Source organism: Carcharodon carcharias, chromosome 9 (assembly GCF_017639515.1).
Source record: "Carcharodon carcharias isolate sCarCar2 chromosome 9, sCarCar2.pri, whole genome shotgun sequence".
Classification (NCBI taxonomy): domain Eukaryota; kingdom Metazoa; phylum Chordata; class Chondrichthyes; order Lamniformes; family Lamnidae; genus Carcharodon; species Carcharodon carcharias.
Window position 1 is genome coordinate 94,577,495 of NC_054475.1, and position 23,584 is coordinate 94,601,078.

The window sequence follows — 23,584 nt, forward strand, 5'->3', positions numbered from 1 at the left end:
TCCTCTCTGCTTACCATCCAAGGGCCCAAACACTCCTTTCAAGTGAAGCAGTATTTCACTTGCACTTCCCTCAACTTTGTCTACTGCATTCATTGCTCCCAATGCAGTTTCCTCTACATTGGAGAGACCAAACACAGACTGGGTGACTGCTTTGCAGAACACCTTCGGTCTGTCTGCAAGCATTACCCAGACCTCCCTATCACTTGCCATTTCAACACTCCACCCTGCTCTCATGCCCACATGTCTGTCCTTGGCTTGCTGCATTGTTCCAGTGAAGCTCAACGCAAACTGGAGGAACACCACCTCATCTTCCGACTAGGCCCTTTACAGCCTTTCAGACTGAATATTGAGTTCAACAATTTTAGATAATGAACTCTCTCCTCCATCCCCTACCCCCTTTCTGTTTCTTCCCCCTCCTTTTTGTTTTTTCCAATAATTTATATAGATTTTTCTTTTCCCACCTATTTCCATTATTTTTAAATGTATTTCCACGCATTGTTTATCTCTACCTTTTAGCCCTTTTAGTATTCCTTCATCCCACCCCACCCCCACTAGGTCTATCTGTACCTTGTTTGTCCTGCTGTCTACTTTTAATTAGCACATTCCTTTAGATAATATCACCACCTTCAACATCTCTTTGTCCTTTTGTCTGTGACATCTTTTGGTTATCTCCACCTATTACTGGCTTTTTGTCCCAACAACCCCCCCTCCTAAAACCAGCTTATATTTCACCCCTTTCTTATTTTTACTTAGTTCTGTTGAAGGGTCATGAGGACTCGAAACGTCAACTGTGCTCTTCTCTGCCGATGCTGCCAGGCCTGCTGAGTTTTTCCAGGTATTTCTGTTCCTCCCTTCCCCTTCCCTTGTTGAGTTGCTGTCCCTTTAAATGTGTAACTTTTCATTCCCACCATAGTCTCCCCCCTCTCTCCCCATTGGTCCGACGCGTTCCATTTTGAAAAAGGCTCCTCCCTTAGCAACTGCGAATTAGCAACGCATCCTGGCGGCGTGCTGATTGGCCAGCTTCTGACAGCCTGGAGCCAATAGTGGAGAGCTGGTGCCCATGCCGCACATTTCAAAAAAAGGTTAGGGAGCTTGAAGCTGTGTGTGTGTGTATGTGAGCTGGGAGCCTGGCGCTTGGATACTGTCACTGATAAGCTGTCTTCACCCTGGGTACAGCACATTGTAAAGCCGCGCTATTCTATCGTTACAGGAGGCTTCGCCCTGGAGTCTCTGGATTCAAGCGCCCTGTTGTTCCAACCTTGTGTTTTCAATCAGTGTCGCTTCCACGAAGTTCGAGATTCAGCAGAGGTTTGTGAATCATTTTAATCCCTTTTGTTCTGTTTGGTTCCATTAGCAATGATGCATTTGTTGCAAATCTCTAACTGCATGTGGATGTCCTCTGCCCCCCCCCCCCCCACCCCACCCAACCACCACCACCATTTGCACTTTGAGCACTTGGGGAGGGCGAATCAGTGAATCTCAACAGGAGAGAGGGACACACCTGGACATCTGCCAAATGAGTGTCGCTTTGTCTTCTTTTGTGCTTCGGCAAATAGCGCTTCCGATCTTCTCCAATTAATCAATGTGTTTACCTTTCTGTTTTCCATTAGTGCCTCTGATCCGGGTTCTTCCCTTCCCCCTTCTTTCCCCTGCTCCCCTTCTCTGTAAAGGCTTGTCCAAGAAATGCCGCAAGCCTCAGAAAATAAAATCCTTCAGCATGGATCGTTTGGAAAGGAGCCTTCTATGATAGAGACGGTAAGGACAGAGACGTGCTTGTAAAGGTAGAAGTGAAACCATTTGTTTGAATGGCAACGTTAGATTAATGTAGAATTGTTAAACAGAAGTTCAAAAACCTTCAGAAATATTTTCCAGATTGATGTAGTGGTTTAATATTGTTGTAAATTCTAATGGGACGTGGTGCATTGGATATATGTTTATGGTAATTAGGCAAGGGAATCTAAATAGAAAGATTCGGTGTAATATTGTTGCAGTCATCATAATGTGATACAAAACGCACATCAATTTATTACATTTAACTATTGTCTTTTGGCGATGTTTTCGGTAGGGGGAATGTGGATTTTAAACGGAAGGAAATCACTCATGTCGGATATGTTTACATTTGAAAGTCTGCACCTGATTTGATAACCTAACTGAATTTTGGGTAACAAAAATAGAACACTGCAAATGCTGGAAATATGAAATAAAAACAGGAAACGCTGGAAATGCTCAGCAGGCCAGGCAGCAATCACAGGGAACCAAAACTGACGTTTCAGATTGGTTGTTCTAATGAACTGTCATCGACCTGAAACGTTAACTTTGTTTCTCTCTCAGCAGATGCTGAAATGTTGAATATTTCCAGCATTTCCTGTTTATTTTTAATCTTGGAAATCTCAGTATGAACCTGAGGAAACGGGCTGCTGTGGATTGCGTGAATGTCAATGCAACGCCGTATATTTAAAGTAGCAATGTTTTCAAATACTTAATCCAGGTTGTCCTGTATCTAAAAGTGAGACTTGAATGTATGAGATATCAATTGCATCTCGACTGCTAGACTTCAGAGGACAATACGTTGACATTGAGTTAGAGATTGTTATGAAAGTTTTTGATTATTAATTGCTGATCATTGTAAAATCTACAAAAAATGCCTGAAATATTTTAATGCCTTTAATTGCTGTAGCACAACAGCTGTTGCACAGCCCAAGCACCTGTTTCCATGCATAATTGGTCCAATTATGATGTCTATTTACAAGATTATATCCTTCTTTTAAATGCAGACCTTAGTGACTTCTGCTGAACTATCAAAGCTGGTGCATTTAATACAATCAAATTATTTTTCAAATTCTAGATGTTTATATTTTTCTTCCTCAAATTGTTGGAATATACCTGGGCACTAGAGTGATGCAGCAAAAAAAACCCTGCAGGACTGTGCTACCTTAATATGTTTAATAATACTGATAGCATGGAGATGTTTTCCCTCTTGGTATTGTTAAATTCCTGTATTCCAGGCATCAGCGTTAGTCTTTCCATATGTTTCCAACATGTTGGAAAAAATTACTTTTTATAAATTCCCAGGAAAAGAAGAAAATGTTATCCAAGATTGCAGTGCATCGTGGCTTTTACTGTGGCCAGTGCTTTCCTTGCTGCTTTACGAGACATAAGACATTATGCTGTTGTGTTTAGTATATTTTTGACACCTCTGACTGCACCAGGAGTGACTGATTTCACTGTAAGGACTGTTTAGTAAATTGAATCTGCTAGCACAGCCTGCACTTGTAGTCTTTGCACAGATTTATGGAACCTTACTGTGCTGCACTGAAGAAGTGAGAATAGGTTGCAAATATTGTTCTTGAGGATAAGTTTGATGCTGACCAATACAGAGAATTGTAAGTAAGAACATATATTACTAGAAATAAACAACAAAACCATTATGACCTCCACAATATGCTTACGTTTAAATTGAGTCACTGTCAGAAATATGCTCCAGTATTCTTCAACAAGAACAATCTACTCTGGAAGGTGTCAATGTTGATATTGACCTTCTGGACAAAAGGCATTTGGCATTATTGTTAGGCCCTTAATTTTAAGTGCAAGGAGGTTGCTATTAACTATTTTACAAAACACCTACTTCTATCTTTTTGATGATTACAGGGTTTTAGAATGTTTTCAACACCGTGGTTCTGAAGGGGAAACCTAGTTCAACTGGAGCTTAGCATTTGTTATGAGTCCTCTACAGGCCATTTCAACTTGGTTTTGGGAAAGGACCTGGTCCCCCTGAGGTGTATTTTAAAGTCTAATTCAGTTTTAGCCTTGCAATCCTGTGATCACAAACAAGTCCTTCACAAACTAATGTACCCTCTTCTTGAACCCTGTAGTTTGTGATCTAAAATCTGTAGTGTAAGATTATCTTGAGTTTGTCTTCATAAGTTTCTTGCAGCAGCTATCAAACAACCCTTTGGGTATAGCATATGTATAGCATATTCATTTAATTTTAGATTTCTACCCAAGGTTGTTACTCGTATTTATTGGGTTACTCCTGAATACTATTAGTGGAAGTCTAGATTCATGTTGTTTACTTGCCCTCTCTGCCACAAGAGATGACGGGGTTGTTGGGGAGGAAATTTTAAAAAATTGAATGTGATAATATTAGAAACCCATCAGTACTAAGCTCCTTTATCCAGCGCAGTGTGTCTGTTGGGATTTCAGTTTTAATGACCAATGCTGTGGTTTTAAAAACATAATTCCTCCTTTATCTCCATTCAGGATGATGGTCTTCATATCAAACGTTCTCCTTCTTCACCCCAAGGTGGTCCGAAGAAGAGATCAGCTTTTGAAGATCTCACAAATGTAAGTTCTATGACTGATTTCTTATATAATAGTAAGACTGTTCCTCTGTCAAAAACAAATGGGTTCTGTACCTTTTTTAGTTTTTTAAAGTTTGGATTATGGATATTTCTGTTTTATTCATATCTTTTTCCTTGCCCCACTTCAATTCTAATAGGCTAAGCAAGGTCAGGATCCGGTCTCAAAGAAAAAAGGTGGGAAGCTGGTGGGTAAGAAAACTCAAAAAAGTACTGTCGGACAAGAAACATCCAAAAACAATGAGAATAATATCAAAAGGTGACCACCCTACTCCTGATTGTTCAATGTCATGAGTATCTGAGCATATATCAATGTTTGCATTTATATAGAACTATGAAAATTCTTAACAATATTTTGCCCAATAAGTTGCTTCATAATTCCAGTGACTGAGGCAAATGTGGCAGGAACATCCCTCAAACAAAAATGAGATGTGGGAGTAGTTATTTTGTTTCTTGTTGGTGATTTGAGGGAAATATATTCAGCTGGGAGAATTTCATGCTCCTCTCTGATGCCAGGTGATCTCTTAATCTCCAATTGTTACGCCAGAACAGTCAGTTGGGATCTTTCTTTAATGTCTTACCTTAAACACCTCCCCCTGCAACGTGTTGTCAGATTCCATTATGAACTGATATCTTGCTGAAGTTTAAATCTGCAGTCTTCTGATCTGGAAGTGAGTGTTACCAAGCTAAGTCATAAGCAACTTTCTTTTGTTTCCATCCCTTGGGCCTTCCACAACTCCTATAATATGTTTTGACTGGTGATGGCTGTTTCCTAGCTTCTCCTAACATGCTCTGAAATGGAGTGGCTGATATGTGAGTAATGATGGCCCAGGGGAAGTGCTTTGCATCCGTATATTACCCTCCAAAGGTTGGACAGCCTCCAATATGTCCCTGAACCAACCTGTAAATTGTGTTGGTATAATAATACAATGCAGTCACTGACTTCTGTAAGACTGAAAAAATGCAATACTCTTTGCTCTCCATGATTAACAAAGGAGTCAGGCATTTTCTCAAATGGATGGACCACTTGTATCATTATTGTTTACAACAACTTGTATTTGTATGGTGCCTTTTAATGTAATAAAATGCCCCAAGGCACTTCAAAGGAGCATTGTAGAACAAAGTATGACACCAAACCACAAAAGGAGATATTAGCTCAGTTGACCAAAAGATTGGCTAAAGAGGTAGGTTTCAAAGAGTGTCTTAAAGGAGGATACCACAGTCTGCACCTGTGACTTCAACACTGTTTAATTGCATCCTATAGTTATAGATCTCAGAACGTCAAAAAACCATAATTATAATAATGGACAGTGGGACACTATCTTTCTTGCATTTTTGTATCTAATTTCACATGCATAGTACCCATCTTTAACGTAACTATATTCCTCACGTTTGGCATTAGCATTTTCCTGTGGTGTTGGTATTGGTGTTCGTCTGTGCTCTTATTGATTTGGAGTCCTCTAAATTTTGTTTATTGTCCATTTGATATGCACACATTAATACATTTGGCCTGCGTGAACATTTATCTTTTCCTGCAATATATATATATCGTTCCACTGTAAATTGCATCAATTCTTATTCATTTGCACTGCATGAAATTTGATAACTAAGAATAGTATACAAAATTATCCTGTTTTATTGATTATTCAATTGAGTAACTGGCAAATTTTGTCTCCCAGCTATGTAAAATGTGTTAGTTTATTTTTTATTATTGTGATTGAATCCGTGATTAATGGGGGAGGGGTGGGTAGACTTATCAGGATTCTGCTGGAATTGAGGTCTTGCAAGAAATTGTTCTTGGATGCCTTTAAGGTATTGAAATCGTCTTCAGGAATGCTCCTGAACTGACTGACCTTTAATTATTAACCAGGCAATGAATGCTGCCAAATGGTGTAAAAGAATTCCTTCCTCCTTTCCCATTTCTCCCTTCAGTACAGGACCCAAAGCTTCCCAGGAGCAACAGGATAATACAGTAGAGCAAAAGAAGCCTAAGGTGCCTGTGCCACCTGCGGAAAAAGCAGCTGATGTAGATAAATCAACAGACATAAAGGTAAGGAAGCTTGGAATCTGAGTCCACTGCTACATCTCAAAGTACTTTATACTTAAAAATTAATTCATTATGTTGTGACTGCTCACATGGCCAGCACAACAATTATTCTGTACCAGCATCTTCTCTCAAATGAAGAATTGATAAGGCAACAATTGTAATTGAGAAAATATTGGAATTTTAAACATGACCAAGCTGGCATTTTGCATTTTTCTTTCGACATTGTATTCCTTTAAGTATACTCATTAGGGCGTTGAAATTATTGTGGCAGATGCAAATGGGAGCATATGTGAATTAATTTAAAGAAAATGCTATGCACTACTTACCCCACCACCCAGTTATATTAGCAGAGAAATCCTCTGGACACCAAGTTCCCTGAAGCCTTTAAGTAGCAAAGTTGCTTTTCATTGTGTGTTTCACAATGCAACTATATGGGTGAGAATGAGCATATAAATGTCTATAGTTTAATCTTGAGATGCTGCTTGGCTCTTGAGTTCATCTGAACCTCTTGAATAAAATTATAAATCATTTTCAGCTAACCCTAATTCTTGCATTCTGCCACTCAAGTGAACTGTTTGAATTCAATATTTTACTTTAAAAGTGATATATCATTGAATTGCAGCATAGTTCAAGTTTCTTTCACTGAAAGTGAATGTGCCCATTCTGTTAACCTAATGAAAGGAAGCGCACTGTCAGAAGCATGTCTGCAATGCCAACAACCAGTGTTGTTGAGACTTTAAACTCTTTTTGGGTACCATGTTATACTTTGTGCTTTGACTCAAGGAAAATTCTGATTTGGCAAAGATGAGCTTTCTTGGATGAGGGCAACTCCAATAACACTTGAAGCTGAATACCATTCAGGATAAAACAGCTTATTTGGCACTCCATCCACCATCTTTAAACATTAATTTCCTCCACCACTGATGCACAATGGTGGCGGTGTGTACCATATACAAGATGCAGCAGAAACTTGTCAACCCTCCTTAGACAGCTTTCAAATCTGACCTAGAAGGACAAGGGCAACTAGGTTTGGGCAATAAATGCTGGCCCTGCCAGCAGAGCCCACACCCTGTAAATTAATATTTTTAAAAAATAATGGGAACACCATCATCTGCAAGTGTCCCTCCAAGCCACATACCATTCTGACTCAGGACTATATTGCTGTTCCTTCACTGTCATGGGACAAAAACCTGGATCTCCCTCCCTAACAGCACATTGTGGGTGTACCTACACCATATGGACCTCAGCAGGTTAAGACTGCAGCTCACCATCACCTTCTCAAGGGCAATTAGGGATGGGCAACAAATGCTGGCCTTACCAGCGAAGCCCACATCCCGTGAAAGAATTAAAATTGCTGGGTTTTCAGGCAGTAGTCCCTCTTTTCCACTGCACGCCAAAAATTCAAAATAGTCCGTCGCCAATTTGGAGAAAGTTTGTGGTTGTGGGACTTTGTTTTTTCCGATCATTTTTCACAAAGCGAATTTAGAAGAAAAAACACTATCCTTGAAAAGAATTCTAAAGCAAAATATGTGCATTCTAAATTTTTTAAAAGGCACTGAGATGAAAGATGTTTGACAGGGTTGTCCGATGTGGTACCTCTGCGTTATGAACATGGAGATTAAAAATAGATACAAGCAACCGGGTAAATTTGGCCAACAGTTTTGCCAAGTCCTGAGGAGAATGCAGCAGGGTAGTTATTTTATTTGAAGTCCAGCAAGGTGACCAACTGATTAGGGAAGTGTATTGTTGAGTCAGTTTGCTATCTATCAAACTAGCAGATACCCCCATGTAACTATTTTGTAACAAACCAGCCCTAGGTTCATCAGATTCCCTGCACTCTTTGGCAACTGTTGTGGGATACTCCTTGCCAGGTAATGAGTACTGGCTTCTCTATAATATTCTGATAGAGTCGAACTGAAACTTACAATTCTGTTCTTAAAAAAAATGTAATAAATATCACTGCAATTTGTAAAAGGAGAACAATTAATTAGAAATTCTATGGCTTGTAGTTGTCCGTCTATGATGAAGTTGACAAAGAGAATTTGAACGACCCATTCCTGAATGCGATCTATGCATATGATATATTCAGCTACATGAAGGAGAGGGAGGTAAGCAGTCTATTACTTTTGGAACCTTTCTGCTTGCTTCCAAAGAGCAGCATTGATCATGTATGTTTTGAAACAAGATTATTGGGATTGCTGGATTTTGCAGGTGGTCTGTGTTTAATTCTCCACACTTTTATCACTCCTCACTTTTATACCCAGTGCACTGCATTTGCAATCTAACATTGAAGAGCTATTTTGAATCTAGGTGTAAATGGTAAAAGCATTCTATAGCAGCTCACAAAAGCACTGATGCCACTCGCAGGTTTGTTATCATGCAAATGAATTTTCTTCATAGAATAGATAATTGATTTGTTTTTGACCTTCAAAAACAGTTGGATTAATATCTGGCTTGTAATGAAATTGTAGAGCTAATGTAAGTTTTCAGACTGGACAGTGACTGTTTCTGTGATCGAAAAATTGTAATCCTGAATATAGAAAATGTGAGAATTAATTGATACTCTGTTACTTTTGATTATTTCGCAGCACTTTATCTTGGCCATTTAGATGGATTCCATTGTACAATTCATTCCATCACAGACTGTTTGGTTAAGTTGGTGTTGGTTGAGCGGCCAAATTGTCTTAACTTTGTACTTTTATGTGTTATCAGCTGCAAATACATCTCAAGTGCAAAATCCATTTTTTTGTATTGATAATTGAGTTGAAAGGTAGAAACTGGGAACAACTGGAAGCTAAAATTTTCTGATGTACGGTTTTGTCCGGTCTTTGACTGTTGGATTAGCAACAAATTAATGTTTAGATACGTCCTGATCCACTCCATAACCATGTGATTCTTGGGTCTGACAGGAGAAATTTGTTCTGAAAGGTTATATGCAAAAGCAGCCTGACCTGAACATCGAGATGAGGGCAATCTTGGTAGACTGGATGGTCGAGGTACAAGTAAGTGCATTATTCACCTTGAGCTTTGAACTGCTTTTTTTTTCAATCAGTTGGTTGCTTTGAAATACGTTGGCTTGTTTTGTTCATTTTTGGTTCTATCCTTCACCCAAGTGGATGTTGTACTATGTGCTATTCATGGCCAAGAGGGCTGCCAGATTTGTAACCATAACTCTTCAAGACTGTGTGCAGTGGAGTATTGAGGGAAGTTTGAGTGACTCCAGTTCTTTATCTTTCTTCCTTCCCCAAGTCCTCTGCCTCTTTCCTATCCCCTCACCAACATCCCAACTTCATCAGCTTGGAGGTGTGAATTGTTTCTCCTCCCTTTTAGAGCTTTCCTTGTGGAAGGACTGAGGTTAGAAGTTCAGTATGTTGTGGAAGGACTGAGGTTCAGGTGTCTGACAGCTTTTTCTTCGGATTGATTTAATTTGGATACTTCATAAGGGTAAATCCAGAGGATTAAATTGATGGTAGAAATTGTACTATTAGCTTTTTTCGTGAAACATGATAAACTCAGCATTTTCATTGTGTGGGGTGCCTGGAAGTACATTCAAGGTGCCAATATTTTAGGGTTTCAGACAAATTTAGCTGAGCTTAGAAACCAAAAATCAAATGGTTTATTGTAATATGAGCATTCAGATTATTTAGGAACCTACTAATGGGCAAATGTATTTTTGTAATGTACTAGCTGCAAAGTGAGTAATTTCCATGTTTTTATTTTGACCTGAGGTTTTAGTCATCTGCCAATCTCTAAAGATTTCCCTCACTAACTTCAGTTAATCTCAAGATGTGCCTATTCAAAATTTTCTTTTGTGGCATTAAAAGGAGAAGACACTAGGCATGTTTGAGTAGATCATTCAGCCCTTCAAACCTGCTATGCCACTTAATAAGACTATCACAAGCCCTCTGTAACCTCCTCAAGCTCTACAACCCTCTGATTTAAGTGTTCCTCTTGTGCATCTGGGAATGATTTCAATCATTCCACAGGCCCTAAGTTCTGGAATTCCCATTACTTCCCTAAAACTCTCTTCCTTAAAGCCTACACCTTAGAACAGATAATCAAAAGCTTAGTCTAATATCTCTGTGGCTTGCTGTTAGATTTTGTTCCATAAATTCCTCTGAAGCATCGTGGGACTTTTCTCTGTTAAAAGGTGCTATATAACTGCAAGTTGTTGTAGTATTTTCTATTTATAAAAGCCAATGTTCCATTAGCCTTGTACCTGATGACTACTTTTTTAGTGGACCCCTACCTCTCTTAGGACCGACTCCCTGCTGTTCCTAGCTTTTCACAAGGCTGGGTGTGACCCTGTTGTGATTAATTTCATCTAATGTTTACAATCCTATAGAAATTCATTGGCCTAAATTTATTTTTATTTTCAAAAGGAAAATTTTGAGCTGAATCATGAGACTCTGTACCTGGCAGTGAAGCTAGTGGACCATTACCTGGCAATGACAGAGTGTATGAGAGAAACACTGCAACTTCTGGGCTCTACTGCAATCCTCATTGCTGCAAAATTTGATGTAAGCAACTTTACTAGTCTTTATGAATCTAATTCTTTGGCCTCCTTCCTTCCACTCTCCACAAACTTGAGATTATCCAAAATACTGCTGCCCATATCCTAACTTGTACCAAGTCCTGTTCACCCATCACCGTATCATGGCCATATACCTCCTTATCTCAACACCTTTCTCCAGCCCTACAACTCACTGAAATGCTGCATTCCTCCAACACATGCTCTTAAACATTCCTCACTTTATTTACCCCACCATTGCTACTTGTATCTTCAACTGTCTAGGCCTTATGTATTTCAATTCCCTCCCTAGATCTCTCTTGCTTCCTTTTTAAGATGCATTTTAAAACCTAATGTCTCTTTTATTTGACTCACCAGTCAATTTTTCTCTGATTATGCTCCTATGAAGCATCCTATAATGTTAACAGTGCTAAATAAATGTTTGTTTATGCTTTAATAGAACAGTCTTTGGGAACGAAGGAGAGATGGCATGTGCTGTCATTGAGGGATATGGTATGTGGCACAATGAGCAGAGACACTTGTTTTTGTTCTGTGCAGTTGGCTAACCTCTGGTAAGGCATCAGAATGAAAACCAACCTCATTAAATTAACTTCCTTATACTAAAAGGATAGCAACTGTCATTAAATCTGTTAAAACAGCAACAGAGTGCCAGGCATTAAGCTGTATGATTCCCCTTCTCTCCCATCCACCCGTTCATGCCAAAAAGTCATTTTCTGATCTTGGCTGCAATGTCAAGTTGCACTTCGGGCCACTGTAATGCACCATTTAGTGAGTAGTTTAGGATGCTGTAGGGAAAAGTACATTGACCAATAAAGGGTAACCATTTAAATCCTTATCTACTGCACCATAGATATGCAATCTGTGCTGCAGCTGTGCTGCAGAGAAGTGACTATTGTTGGGATGGGGACTTGGTGCCTTCAGTGTGGATTGGGTTGAATACACATTTACCATTTTTTAGGAGCGGTGCCCTCCATGCGTGGATGATTTCTTGTACATCTGTGATGATGCATACCAAAGGGAGGAACTGCTTTCAATGGAGGTGAACATTCTCCGAACCCTTAAGTTTGACATCAATATTCCTGTGGCTTATCGATTCTTGAGAAGATATGCAAAGGTTGGTCACTTTTTTTAATATATTATCTATTATTGGAACTAGAACTTTTTGATGTCACTTGCCTGAGTACTAGTGGGTGAACATGCTGAATTGACCCCAAGCATACAATTTGTTTTCACTTTGTTTTTCTCCTCCTTTTCCTGAAGGCACTTCTGTTTCTGGCATACCGTTGTATTGGTACCATGCCCAAATGGGTAGTCTTTTTTTTTCTATTTGCTCAGTAGTTAATCACCTGAGATCATAAGAATATCAATGGTGGGGAGCCATCTCTTTCTGCTAGGACTGAAAGATGATGCAGGTTGTTAGAGCAGTGCAGAGAGTTTTTCTCTCATGCTTTTTTTTTAAATTCATTCACAGGATGTGGGCTTTGCTGGCTGGACCAGCACTTATTGCCCATCACTAGTTACCCTTGAGAAGGTGGTGGTGAGCTGCCACCTTGAACCGCTGCAGTCCATGTGGTGTAGGTACACCCACAGTGCTGTTAGGGAGTGTGTTCCAGGATTTTGACCCAGCGACAATGAAGGAATGGTGATTATAGTTCCAAGTCAGGATAGTGAGTGACTTGGAAGGGAAGGTCCAGCTGGTGGTGTTCCCATCTATCTGCTGCCCTTATCCATCAGGATGGTAGTGGTCGTGGGTGCAGTCCTGCAGTGCATCTTGTAGATGGTGCATATTGCTGCTACTGTGTGTTGATGGTGGAGGGACAATGTTTATGGATATGGTGCCAGTCAAGCAGGCTGCTTTTTGTTCTGGACTTCTTGAGTGTTGTGGGAGCTTCCCTCATCCAAACAAGTGGAGAGTATTCCATCACACTCCTGACTTGTACCTTGTAGATAATGAACAGGCTTTGGGGAGTCAGGAGGTGAGTTACTCATCACAGGATTCCTAGCCTCTGACCTGCTCTTGTAGCCACAGTATTTATATGGCTAGTCCAGTTCAGTTTCTGGTCAATGGTAATCGCCAGGATGCTGTGCCCAATCTAAAGTGAGTTTTACTGGTTGATACTGGGCTGCTGTTTTTTCGCAGAATATTGAAAGCACCATAACCTTCACCATTGATCAATACAAAGCTACAAGCCTGCTATTTGGGCTATATTTTAAAGGGTCTTGAAGGACAAAAATTATATAAAAATGGAAAAGCATTCTCAACTGTCCAACTGAAACACTGACTTTTGAGAACCATCTCTGATGTGTTGATTTACTGAAATGATAGTCTCTAGTTGACACATCTAAGATTGTAAAGTGTTGCTTGGAGAGTAATGCACTGTTGCATATCACATTCATTATGGGGGGAAAAATGGGTTGAAGGACTGAGTGTCAATGGATAGTTAACTCGCTGGTGTATCAGTTTTTTTGAACGGTACAGTTCATGAGTCCTTTTTCTGCAGTGGTTGGAAATGTCAGTTTATTTCTGTGTTCTGCTAGATTAATCTGCCTGTATTTTCTCAATCTGAATAATGTTTACAGTGTGCTAGAGCCAACCTTGAGACACTGACGCTTGCCCGATACATCTGTGAGTTGACCCTTCAGGAGTATGAGTTTATCTGGGAGACTGCTTCCAAACTCGCGGCATCCTGCCTGCTACTGGCCTTCAAGATGAAGGAGCTTGGAGGATGGGTGAGTGCTAATTGTCAATTGCCATATTACACCCTTTTTTTTCCTTTTGATTCTTTCACAGGATGAGGGCATTGCTGGCTAGGCCATTATTTATTTCTCATCCTAATTGTCCTTAAAGTTGGTGATGAGCTGCTGCCTTGAACCACTGCAGTCCATGTGCTGGAGGTACACCCATAGTGCTGTTATGGAGAGAGCTCCAGGATTTTGATCCAGTGATAGTGAAGGAACGGTGCTATATTTCCAAGTCAGGATGGTGTGTGGCTTGGAGGGGAGCTTGCAGGTAGTTGTGCTCCAATGTTGCCCTTGTCCTTCTAGATGGCAGAGGTTGTGGGTTTGGAAGGTGCTGTCAAAGGAGCTTTGAGTTGCTGCAGATGATCTTGCAGGTAGTATGTACTGATGCCACTGTACGTCAGTGGTGGAGGGCGTGAATGATTAAGGTGGTGGATGGGGTGCCAATGAAGCAGGCTGCTTTGTCTGGATGGTCAGGTCCTCCAAGTATTGTTAGATAGTCAATAGTAGTCTCCTGGATGTTGATAGTGGGGGATTCTGTGATGATAATGCCATTGAATGTCAAAAGGAAATGATTAGATTCTATCTTGTTGGAGGTGGTCACTGTCTGACAGTTATGTGGCAAGAATATAGCTTGCCACTTATCAGCTCAAGTCTGAATGTTGTTGAGGTTTTGCTGCATATGGACATAACTCCTCAGTATGTGAGGATTTGTGATTGGTACTGAACATTGTGCAAACATCCCCACTTCTGACCTTATGTTGAAGGTTATTGAAGCAGCTGAAGATGGTTGGGCATAGGACACTACCCTGGGGGACTCCCTGCAGTGGTGTCTGGGACAAAGATCATTGGGCTCCAAAAACCACAACCATCTTCCTTTTATACTAGTTATGACTCTGACCAGTGGAGAGATTTTACTCCCGATTCTCATTGACTTGTTTTTCTGGGACTTATTGATGCCACATTCGGTCAAATGCTGTCTTAATGTCGAGGGCAGTTGCTCTCACTTCACCACCTCCTCAGCTCTTTTTTGTCCATATTTAAACCAAGGCTGTAATGAGGTCAGGGGCTGAATGACCCTGGCAGAACCCAAACTGAGTGTCAGTGAGCAGGTTAGTGCTTTATATGTGCTGTTCAATAGCAATAATGAGAACCCCTTCCATCACTTTGATCACAAGCAGACTGATGGGGTGCTAATTGGCTCAGTTGGATTTGACTACATGGTTCTGATACATTTCCTGCTTCTTTACCTCCATTGTTAATGCTTTGAGTCAACTGTTGGGGCATTGGTGTTGGTAGTCCAATAGATTCTACTTTCCTAAAAGAGAAGGGAGGAAAAAGTGGGAAGAGATATCATCAACTGTTCTGTACTTCCCACACTGGGGGTGGGGGAGGGGGTGGTCATTAGTATTATGTACTCGTACTCCAATGGCTTCATCACTGTACGCCCTCCTTGCATTTTAAGTAATCAGGAAATGCTATTTTGAGAACTGGATAAGCTCATGAATTCATTTTGTTTCACCAGAACTACAGCAGTCTTAAACCGCAGTAAAATTGGGAATAGAGTTCATTACGCCCTCTTGTGTTTCAGACTCCAACTCTGGAACATTACACTGGATACCAGGTCACTGATCTATACTCGCTGACGAGGAGACTGAACCTTTTACTCTACAGTAAGCCAGATGAAAAGCTGAAGGCTGTGCGGTACAAGTATGCTCACAAGTAAGAATTTAACTGTGGCTGGCAACATTTCATTCCACTGTTTGACAATCTGAGAAAACGGTACATCTTGCCTAGTTAATCATGGTCTGAGAACATGGCATGAAAACCCTAGGGGAAAAAAGGCTGCGTGAATTCTGATCTAATTTTATAGAAACCAGTGTGAGCTATTCAGCCCCTCAAGCCTGTTCCACCATCCACTTGGATATGGTTGATCTGTTCCCCAATGCCATTTTCCTCCATTGATTGGTATCCCTTGATCCATTTACTTAATAAGAATCTATTGACCTTACTCTTGAAATTTCAGTTAACCTAACATCCATATGCTTTAGCAGAGAGTTCGATTTCCATCATCATTCACGTCCCGATTTCACTCCTGAATGCTAATTTTAACATTGTATCCCTTAGTCTGAATTCCACCACCAGAGGAAATAGTTTCTTTGAATTTACTTCATTTTAAAACTTAAATTAAATAACCCCTCCATTTTCTCTAGTCAAGGGAAGGTGAGCCAAGTTTATAAAAGCTGACCTCCATTTAACCCATTAACCCCCAGCACCATTCTGGTGAAACTGTGCTGCACTTTATTCTTTCATGGGACAAGAGTGTTGCTGGCAAGGCCAGTGTTTGTTGCTCATCCCTAATTTCCCTTGAGATGGTCGTATAACATCAATATTATTCCTGAGCTGCTGTAGTGCTCAGACTGAATACAGTACTCCAAGCAGGGTCTGAGCAAGGCTCTGTACAACTGAAACACAACTTCCTCACTTTTGAATTGCAGCCCCATTGTAATACAGGCCAACATGCCATAAGCCGCCTTGATTTTTTTTTTTGCACCTGTCCACTAGCTTTGTGGTTTTTGTATATGGGCACCTAAATCTCTTCCTCCTCCATGGCTCCTAGTTTCTCATCATTTAGTAAAAAAGCTTTGTCTTTATTTATGCTGATATTATTTAGCACTGATTTAAAAAACAACCACTTGGTTGAAACATCAGATGTCTTTGTATTAATCCATATCTGTCACAGAATAAAGATGGTTGCTGGAATTTTCTGGCCACTCCCACTGGCAGGACTTTCTGGTCCTGCCAAAGTCAATGGACATTTGAATGGATCGCCGCAGGGGAACCCACCATAGCTGGGCTTGAAAATTCCAGCCAGTGATTTTTGGCTCACAAGATTAGCCCTGGTTAGGGTGTGAGCTTGAGACCTATGTAGAAGGAACAGGTGGGAGTCTAAACTATAACAAAATCTTTGATTTGAAGGTGCTTCTGATTCAGTTCCTTATTCTCTGTATTCTTACATTTTATACATCTATTTGTCCTTAAGGGTTTTGTCTTTAATTGCTTTTAGGGTATTCTTTGAAGTAGCAAAAATTCCACCCATGCATGTTCTGAAGCTAGAAGAACAGCTGAAGTTGGACACTTAATCTAAAGTCCTGAGAGTTGGAGGAAGTAGTGTTGCATCATCCACATTCATTAAGCTGATCTTGTATATAGTGTGTAAATACTTGCAGCAGTTGCTTAATATTTCTTTACTGTATCTCTGCTAAGCAGAAATGATTGTGTAATTAATCATGGTCACTTATAATGCAGCAAATATTGAAAGTATCTGAATACCAAAATATAAAACTGATAGGAGATTGGAAGAGGCCATTGCAGACCAAAACACCAAGATAAACAGTGTTTTTTAATGTCTCAAACTTTGATTGCAGTGCGAGAGACAGCTATAGCTACTGGCCTCTTAAAGATATGGCACAGCTTGCTTTTTTTTTTCAGTCTCAAGAATGGAAATGGCAATAAATAATCACTAAATACATCATACAGACACTTTGATTTCTTGAAAAAAAAATTATTTAAAAAAAAGTAGCAATTCCTAATTTTGTAGATTAAATATGGAAAAAAGTGTTAAAAGATTAATTGTCTGGTTGAAATAATTAAGATATTGGGAGTCCTGTTCTTAATCGCACATGACATTCTGTTGTTTGTCTACCATTTTGAACAGTGATTAAAATTCATTTCCTTCCCTGCCCCATTCCTTACTTCATTTTCAAAAATAGAATTTGTTGCAGGCTGGGACAAGAAGAGAAAAGAGGCAAGAGCAGCTAGGCAATTTGCTCCTGGGTACTTGTCGAGCTGCAACCAAGTACTGGAGAGTGACACAAGCTAATTTGGTCTAGCTTTTAATTCCTCTTATCTTTCCCCTGCAGTTGAAGAGGTGGCTTTATTGCTGCTTGATCCAACCCAACTATTCCATCCTGCTGTGGAAATAGATACAGGAGAAAATGTGTCCTGCCAATTTACAGTCCTGTGTGCACTCGTGTGTGTGTGCATGCAACCAAACTATTTGAAAATTAATACCCAATATTTGTTACATTCTTCCTTCACCTATATTAAGAACATTAATACATTTGCTCAGAAGAAGCAACATTCATTAGTCTTGTGCCCCTACTGTTCTTGGTAAATTATTGAAGTTTTGTTCATTTAAGTATAAACAAAAGGCTGGTGTTCCAGGGACCATTATTGATGCAGATCAACATTTCTAAGCACAAAATATTTCAATGTTTCTGTTAGTTGTACCTTTTTGTGTTGTTGTACCTTTTGTGGTGTTTGACTTGTTAATATATGTATTTGAAACTATTTAAAGTGTGCTTTGGAAGCTGTCATTTTTGTATGTTCTGTATTTAAGTGATTTTAAGAAATGGCTCTTATGTAAAAAATGTTTGTATGTATATAAATATATATATGTTTTGGATATCCCTGATCCACGCTTTCAGCATCTCTTGTTTAATAAGAACCCTATTTCCATGCTTGTAAGTATGCCTAAATTGCATTTATTTTATTAAATAGATTAAATGTATTTACAAATGTAGTCTGTGTAGTTTTAAACAGTGATAGAAATGGAAAAATTTTAATGATTGCCAGTCACATTAATCAAAAATGAGCTGCTTGTTCACAAAATATTTGCAATAATCCTAGTTTTTTTTTAACAGAATACTAAAATAGATACTTTGCCGAGTGGGTTTGATCTTTGTTCATGTGGAAGTTTTTTTTTGTTAGGGATATTTAATGTTAATTGAACAGAGACTTTCGACATCAGATGTTGTCATCTAGGACTGTCCGATCAGAAACTGAGATTTTGAATAAAAACAGATTTCGAGTAAAACACCCTCAATTTTTGCCCCAAAAATGTCTAGCATTTACCCTTGGTAAATACATTTTGCACCAAATGCTGATTTATGTTAACAGCTATGGGTGCTGAGTTCAGTCTGACCCAAACTTACATTATATGAAACATAATATCACTGGCTTGGCCTTAAATCAGTCTACAGACCAATGAAGTTGGAACTTTGAGCAGAGTGAATCAATAGTTGAAGACAAGGGTCAATGTATTGTATTGACTTATATTCAAGGTCTAAAACTATGCAAGACTCCTAAGATGATTTTCCATCAACTTCCAGACCAAATGCAGAATAGTCTAGGTGATGTTTAATTTAGATGGGGATTCATGTTCTGTTATTGAAATGACATATCTGGATAGATTTTACCAGTAGTTGGCAGCATGTGATTAATCACTAAGTCCTCATGATAGCAAGTCCAGCACTTGCTGCCTTCATTTTACAATTGCTCCATGAACTTAGTTCTAAATTTTGCCAAACATGACTTTTCTACAGCAACATTCAGTGATTGAAAAGCTAAATGAGGAAGCAGTATGTCTGTGGATGTGTTGTGGGTCACATTAAGAATTCACGTGGGGGACTGATGCCTTTTGGACAGATCATTGACTTGTTCAATCAATCAGGATGGTGAGTGGCTTGGAGGGGAACACCATCACCTGGAAGTTCCCCTCCAAGCCACTCACCATCCTGACTTGGAAATATATCGCTGTTCCTTCACTGTCACTGGGTCAAAATCCTGGAACACCCTCCCTAATAGCACTGTGTGTACCTACACCACATGGACTGCAGTGGTTAGGAAGGCAGCTCATCAACACCTCTAGGGCAATTAGGAATGAGTAATAATGCTGCCCTTGACAGCAATACCAACATCTGATGAATGAATTAAAAAAAAAAATGCCTAGCACCAGAACATTGCAAGAACCAAAGATCCAAGAAGAAGAAGAATTCCAAAAGCAGCTCATAACCAATCCAGAAAATCTTCAAACACCCAACAATGGGATCAAAAGTCACCTGTGCTAGACTCATACCCAGAACATATCGTCACAATGATCGGCTTGATGAAAATGATAACTGACACAAATATGTGATCCCTGGAAGAAAAATGAGCAACCTTCGTTGGCTGGCAGAACAACCCAAGGTTACAAGTCAAGTGAGCAGCATTCTAACAACTCAAGGCTGACACCCAAATACAAATCTGGATGATAAAGGACATGTGGAAAGAGAAAACCAGAGAGACAGTATGCTGACCGTCATGACATGCAAAACTTTTTTGAAGCTATCAGTGCCATCTGTAGGCCAAGGTCAAATGGACAAAATGTGTCTCTTAAGGATGACAATGCCATCTGACCACGCTGGAAAGAACAACTTCTCAACTGTGAATTCACTGTGGCAGCTGATACTCTCCAGGCTATACCCTAGCGCCCTATGGTAGAATCCACAGATGAACCACCAGGAGATACAACAAGCAATCAAACAGATGAAAAACAAACCTGCGGCCCCAGTGGTATTCCAGCTGAGGTCTTCAAAGCTGGTGGGCTTTTGCTCACATCAAGATTCCAAGTACTCGTCCTACGGATTTGGGAGGAAAAATAACTCCAACCCACCCCCATACCTCATCTTCAGAAATGCAACAATTATAACTAACTTCAAGAAGGGAGAGAAATCATGCTGTGGAAACTACTGAGGTATTTCCCTGCTGTACATAATGGAAAATGCTGACACACATTCTCTTGAATCGCCTACTTTGTGGCTGAGGAAACTGCCAGAGGCAGTGGCTTTAGACATTCCAGGGGAACATCTGACATGCTTTGTTGCCAGACAAATCCAAGAAAAATGTCATGAACATACCAGGAACTCTTCTTTGCATTCATTGACCTAACCAAAGTATTTGACTCAGTAAATCGCAAGGCTCTGTGGACTGTGTTCCAGAGATTTGGATGTCCAAGAAACTTCATCACAATCCTGTAATTGCTTCATAATGATATGACTGCAACTGTTTTGAGTGGGAGATCTGAAACAGACACCTTCAAAATCCTGATAGGTGTCAAGTGAGGCTGTTTACCTCATCAAAGATCAACTTCCCTCTGATCTGACTATTAAATACCATCTGGATGGAAAACCTTTGGCCTCAGTTACCTCCGTGCCAAAACTAAATTGGCCACCGGAGCCATATATGATCTACAATTTGCAGGTGCCTGCAGTGCCATTGCCCGGACTTGCAAGTAACTCTTGATCTCTTCAATTCTACATACAAGAGACTTGGCCTGTCCTTGAATGTTGCCAAAACAAAACTCGTACATCAACACAGAACTGGTCAGTCAAATATTTCACCTCCCCCACATGTTGAAGGTGAGACTCTGCAAAAAATTGAACATTCCCCATAGCTTGGCAGCCATCTCTCAAAAGGAGATCCAACACTCGATCAGCGGTGCCAGCCTTCTACAAACTGGCAGTCTTTATTGTCAAATATTCACCGCCATAAGTCAAAAAAAAGTCCTGGTGTACAGAGCAGTTATCATCACCACACTCCTGTACTGCACTGAGATCTGGACTGTATATCAGAGACACAAGAGTGCTAGTGAAATTCCATCAGCAATGCCTCCACCGCATCCTCTGGAATCAATGGAAGGGCTGTTGAACAAAAACTAGGCCACCTATTAAAGCCAGTTTCGCAAGTATTAAATCAAAACTCTCACAAAGTCAACTACGATGGACTGGACACTGTCCAGATGGCCAAAAAGTGTTTCCCCTCCAGGTCCTATTTTCTCAGCTCTCAAATGACCAACATTCTAGAGAGGACAACGAAAATACTTCAAAGACACTCCAAAGCACTCATTGAAGTGTGGTAGCATTTGACATCACTGACGGAGAGGAGCTTGCTACAAATCATTCAAAACAGCGACAACCGTCCATCAAGCTGCATCATGCTTTGAGCCCAAACGCTTTGATGATGAGGCAGAGCGGTGGCAGAGAAAGAAAGAAAAAGTAAATCCTGCATCCCGGATCGCACTACCTCCTGCCCCATTTGCCCAAAGATCTGCGGGTTGAAAATTGGTCTGTTCAGTCACATGAAGCCCCATGGCAGAAACTCGCAACGCTGAGTAGACATCATCCTTAAATCAAAGGACAGTCATTGACGAAAGGACCACAGTCGGACATTAAGAATCCAAATAATGGCTACCTAGCATTCCAAAGCTACGGAAAGTGTCAATTTATTTGATATTGACTATCTTTCTATTTCCGTCTCCCTGGCCCCAAACTTTTTTTTCTTTGATCTGGCACAGGCATGATGGGCTGCAGTATTCTATAATCATAAACAAAAGGCAATTTTAAAGAGACAGCTTTTTCCTAAGTGTCACAGTTAACTGAAGCCTTGTTCAACTGAGTTTTCTTTTTCTTCATTCCTTAGATATGGGCACGCCTGGCAAGGCCAAAATTTGTCACCCATCCTCAATTTCCCTTGAAGTGGATGGTTTGCTAGACCACTTAAGAGTCAACCACATTGCTGTGGGTCTGGAGTCACATGTAGGCCAGATGGAGTAAGGATGGCAGAATTCCTTCCCTAAGGGGCATTAGTGAACCAAATGTGTTTTACAACAATCGATGATAGTTGTCATGGTCACCATTACTGAGACCAGTTTTCCAGATTTATTAATTGAATTTTAATTCCACTGGCTGCCATGGTGTGATTTGAACCTATGTTCCCACAACATGAGCTGTGGATTACTAGTTCAATGACATTACCACTACACCACCATATTTCCCCTAAAGTCTATTAAACAACATCCTTCATTTGTTTTAGTGTGTTTAACATAGAAAAACATCATCCTGTGAAGCATTTTTTGGGAAAGAAGGTTACCTAGTTGAAGAAGCAAAGATTAGGAGAGATGATTGAAATTTTGGTCAGAAGTGGGTTAAGGAAGAAAAATGGAAGGGTTAGCAAGGAGATTCCAGATGGTTACACCTAGCTGGTTGAAGGAAAGGATTGAAATTGTGATGGAGAGAATAATCAACCCCATTAAAAAAAAATCAACTAGTTATTCATCTTAGATAAAAGCAAAATACTGCAGATGCTGGAAATCTGAAATAACAGAAAATGCCGGTAAAACGCAGCTGGACAGCACGAGGTGAGTGGCCTTTGTGAATGAAACAGCTTTTGTGGAATGGGTGAGAGACTTGTCAATCCTTGATTGAATGCTTGTGCAGGTCTCCTAGGGATGGGGAAGTTTCCCAACCACTATGGATACTGAGTAAACAACATCTCATTCAATAAAGATGTTTACTTCATGATGCATGTTGCTGCCTCGACTGACTGACATGCATGAGCTTGCCATTCTCACAAGTGAAGGAAAATGCATGTAAATATTAAGTCCTCTCCTGTCCCAGGGCTGTATCCATACAATAAGTTGCTGCTGGCAGCTCCTTTCCCTGGAGCATCTGCCGCATAATAGGCTTGTTAGCAATGTTGAAGCCCATACAATGAAAGGGTCAGTGGCAGCATAAATACAAAGTTGGCTGTTTGACAGGAAACAAGAGTGTAGTGGTGAATAGTTCTTTGGACTGTTGGGAAAAAATATAGTAGGTTTCCCCAGAGCTCAGTATTTGGACCACTGCTTTTCTTGATCTGTATAAATAACTTAGACTTGGACCTGCAGGGTGAACATCAAAATTTACAGATGACACAAAATTTAGAAGTATCGTGAACTGTGGGAGGATAGTGATAGACTTCAAGAGGCCATAGACAGGCTAATGGAATGAGTGGAATCATGGTAGGTAAAATTTGATGCAGGCAAGTGTGAAGTGATACGTTTTGGCAGGAAGAACGAAGAGAGACAGTATAAAATAAAGGGTACAATTCTAAAGGGAGTACTGGATCATAGTGATCTGGGGTTATATGTGCACAAATTGCTGAAAGTGGCAGGGCGGGTTGAAATGGTGGTTAAAGGATCCTGGGCTTTATAAATAGAAGTATAGAGTACAAAAGCAAGGAGGTTATGATGAACCTTTATAAACTACA

General features: G+C 40.1%; 1 protein-coding gene across 2 annotated transcripts; it reads left to right on the forward strand.

Moving 5' to 3' along the window:
- Nucleotides 1-1,037: 1,037 nt before the first annotated feature.
- Nucleotides 1,038-18,248, forward strand: ccnb3 (cyclin B3). Of its 2 annotated transcripts, XM_041195336.1 has the most exons (13): nucleotides 1,038-1,082; nucleotides 1,211-1,308; nucleotides 1,611-1,755; nucleotides 4,261-4,344; nucleotides 4,499-4,617; nucleotides 6,291-6,408; nucleotides 8,415-8,513; nucleotides 9,315-9,407; nucleotides 10,788-10,925; nucleotides 11,895-12,050; nucleotides 13,517-13,666; nucleotides 15,267-15,397; nucleotides 16,743-18,248. In XM_041195336.1, the coding sequence occupies exons 3-13, from the start codon at nucleotides 1,684-1,686 to the stop codon at nucleotides 16,816-16,818; spliced, it is 1,236 nt and encodes a 411-aa protein (XP_041051270.1). In that variant the 5' UTR covers nucleotides 1,038-1,082; nucleotides 1,211-1,308; nucleotides 1,611-1,683; the 3' UTR covers nucleotides 16,819-18,248. The 2 variants fall into 2 exon arrangements, with proteins under 2 accessions (XP_041051270.1, XP_041051268.1); XM_041195334.1 differs by having other exon boundaries at nucleotides 1,076-1,308.
- Nucleotides 18,249-23,584: the final 5,336 nt, after the last annotated feature.

What these genes read in the sequence shown, in the direction of transcription:
- ccnb3 (XM_041195336.1), top strand. Translation starts at nt 1,684, where the DNA reads ATGCCGCAAGCCTCAGAAAATAAAATCCTTCAGCATGGATCGTTTGGA. An exon ending in ACTGGATGGTCGAGGTACAA is followed by an intron (nt 9,408 to 10,787) that starts GTAAGTGCATTA and finishes TATTTTCAAAAG; the next exon opens with GAAAATTTTGAGCTGAATCA. An exon ending in TGAAGGAGCTTGGAGGATGG is followed by an intron (nt 13,667 to 15,266) that starts GTGAGTGCTAAT and finishes CTTGTGTTTCAG; the next exon opens with ACTCCAACTCTGGAACATTA.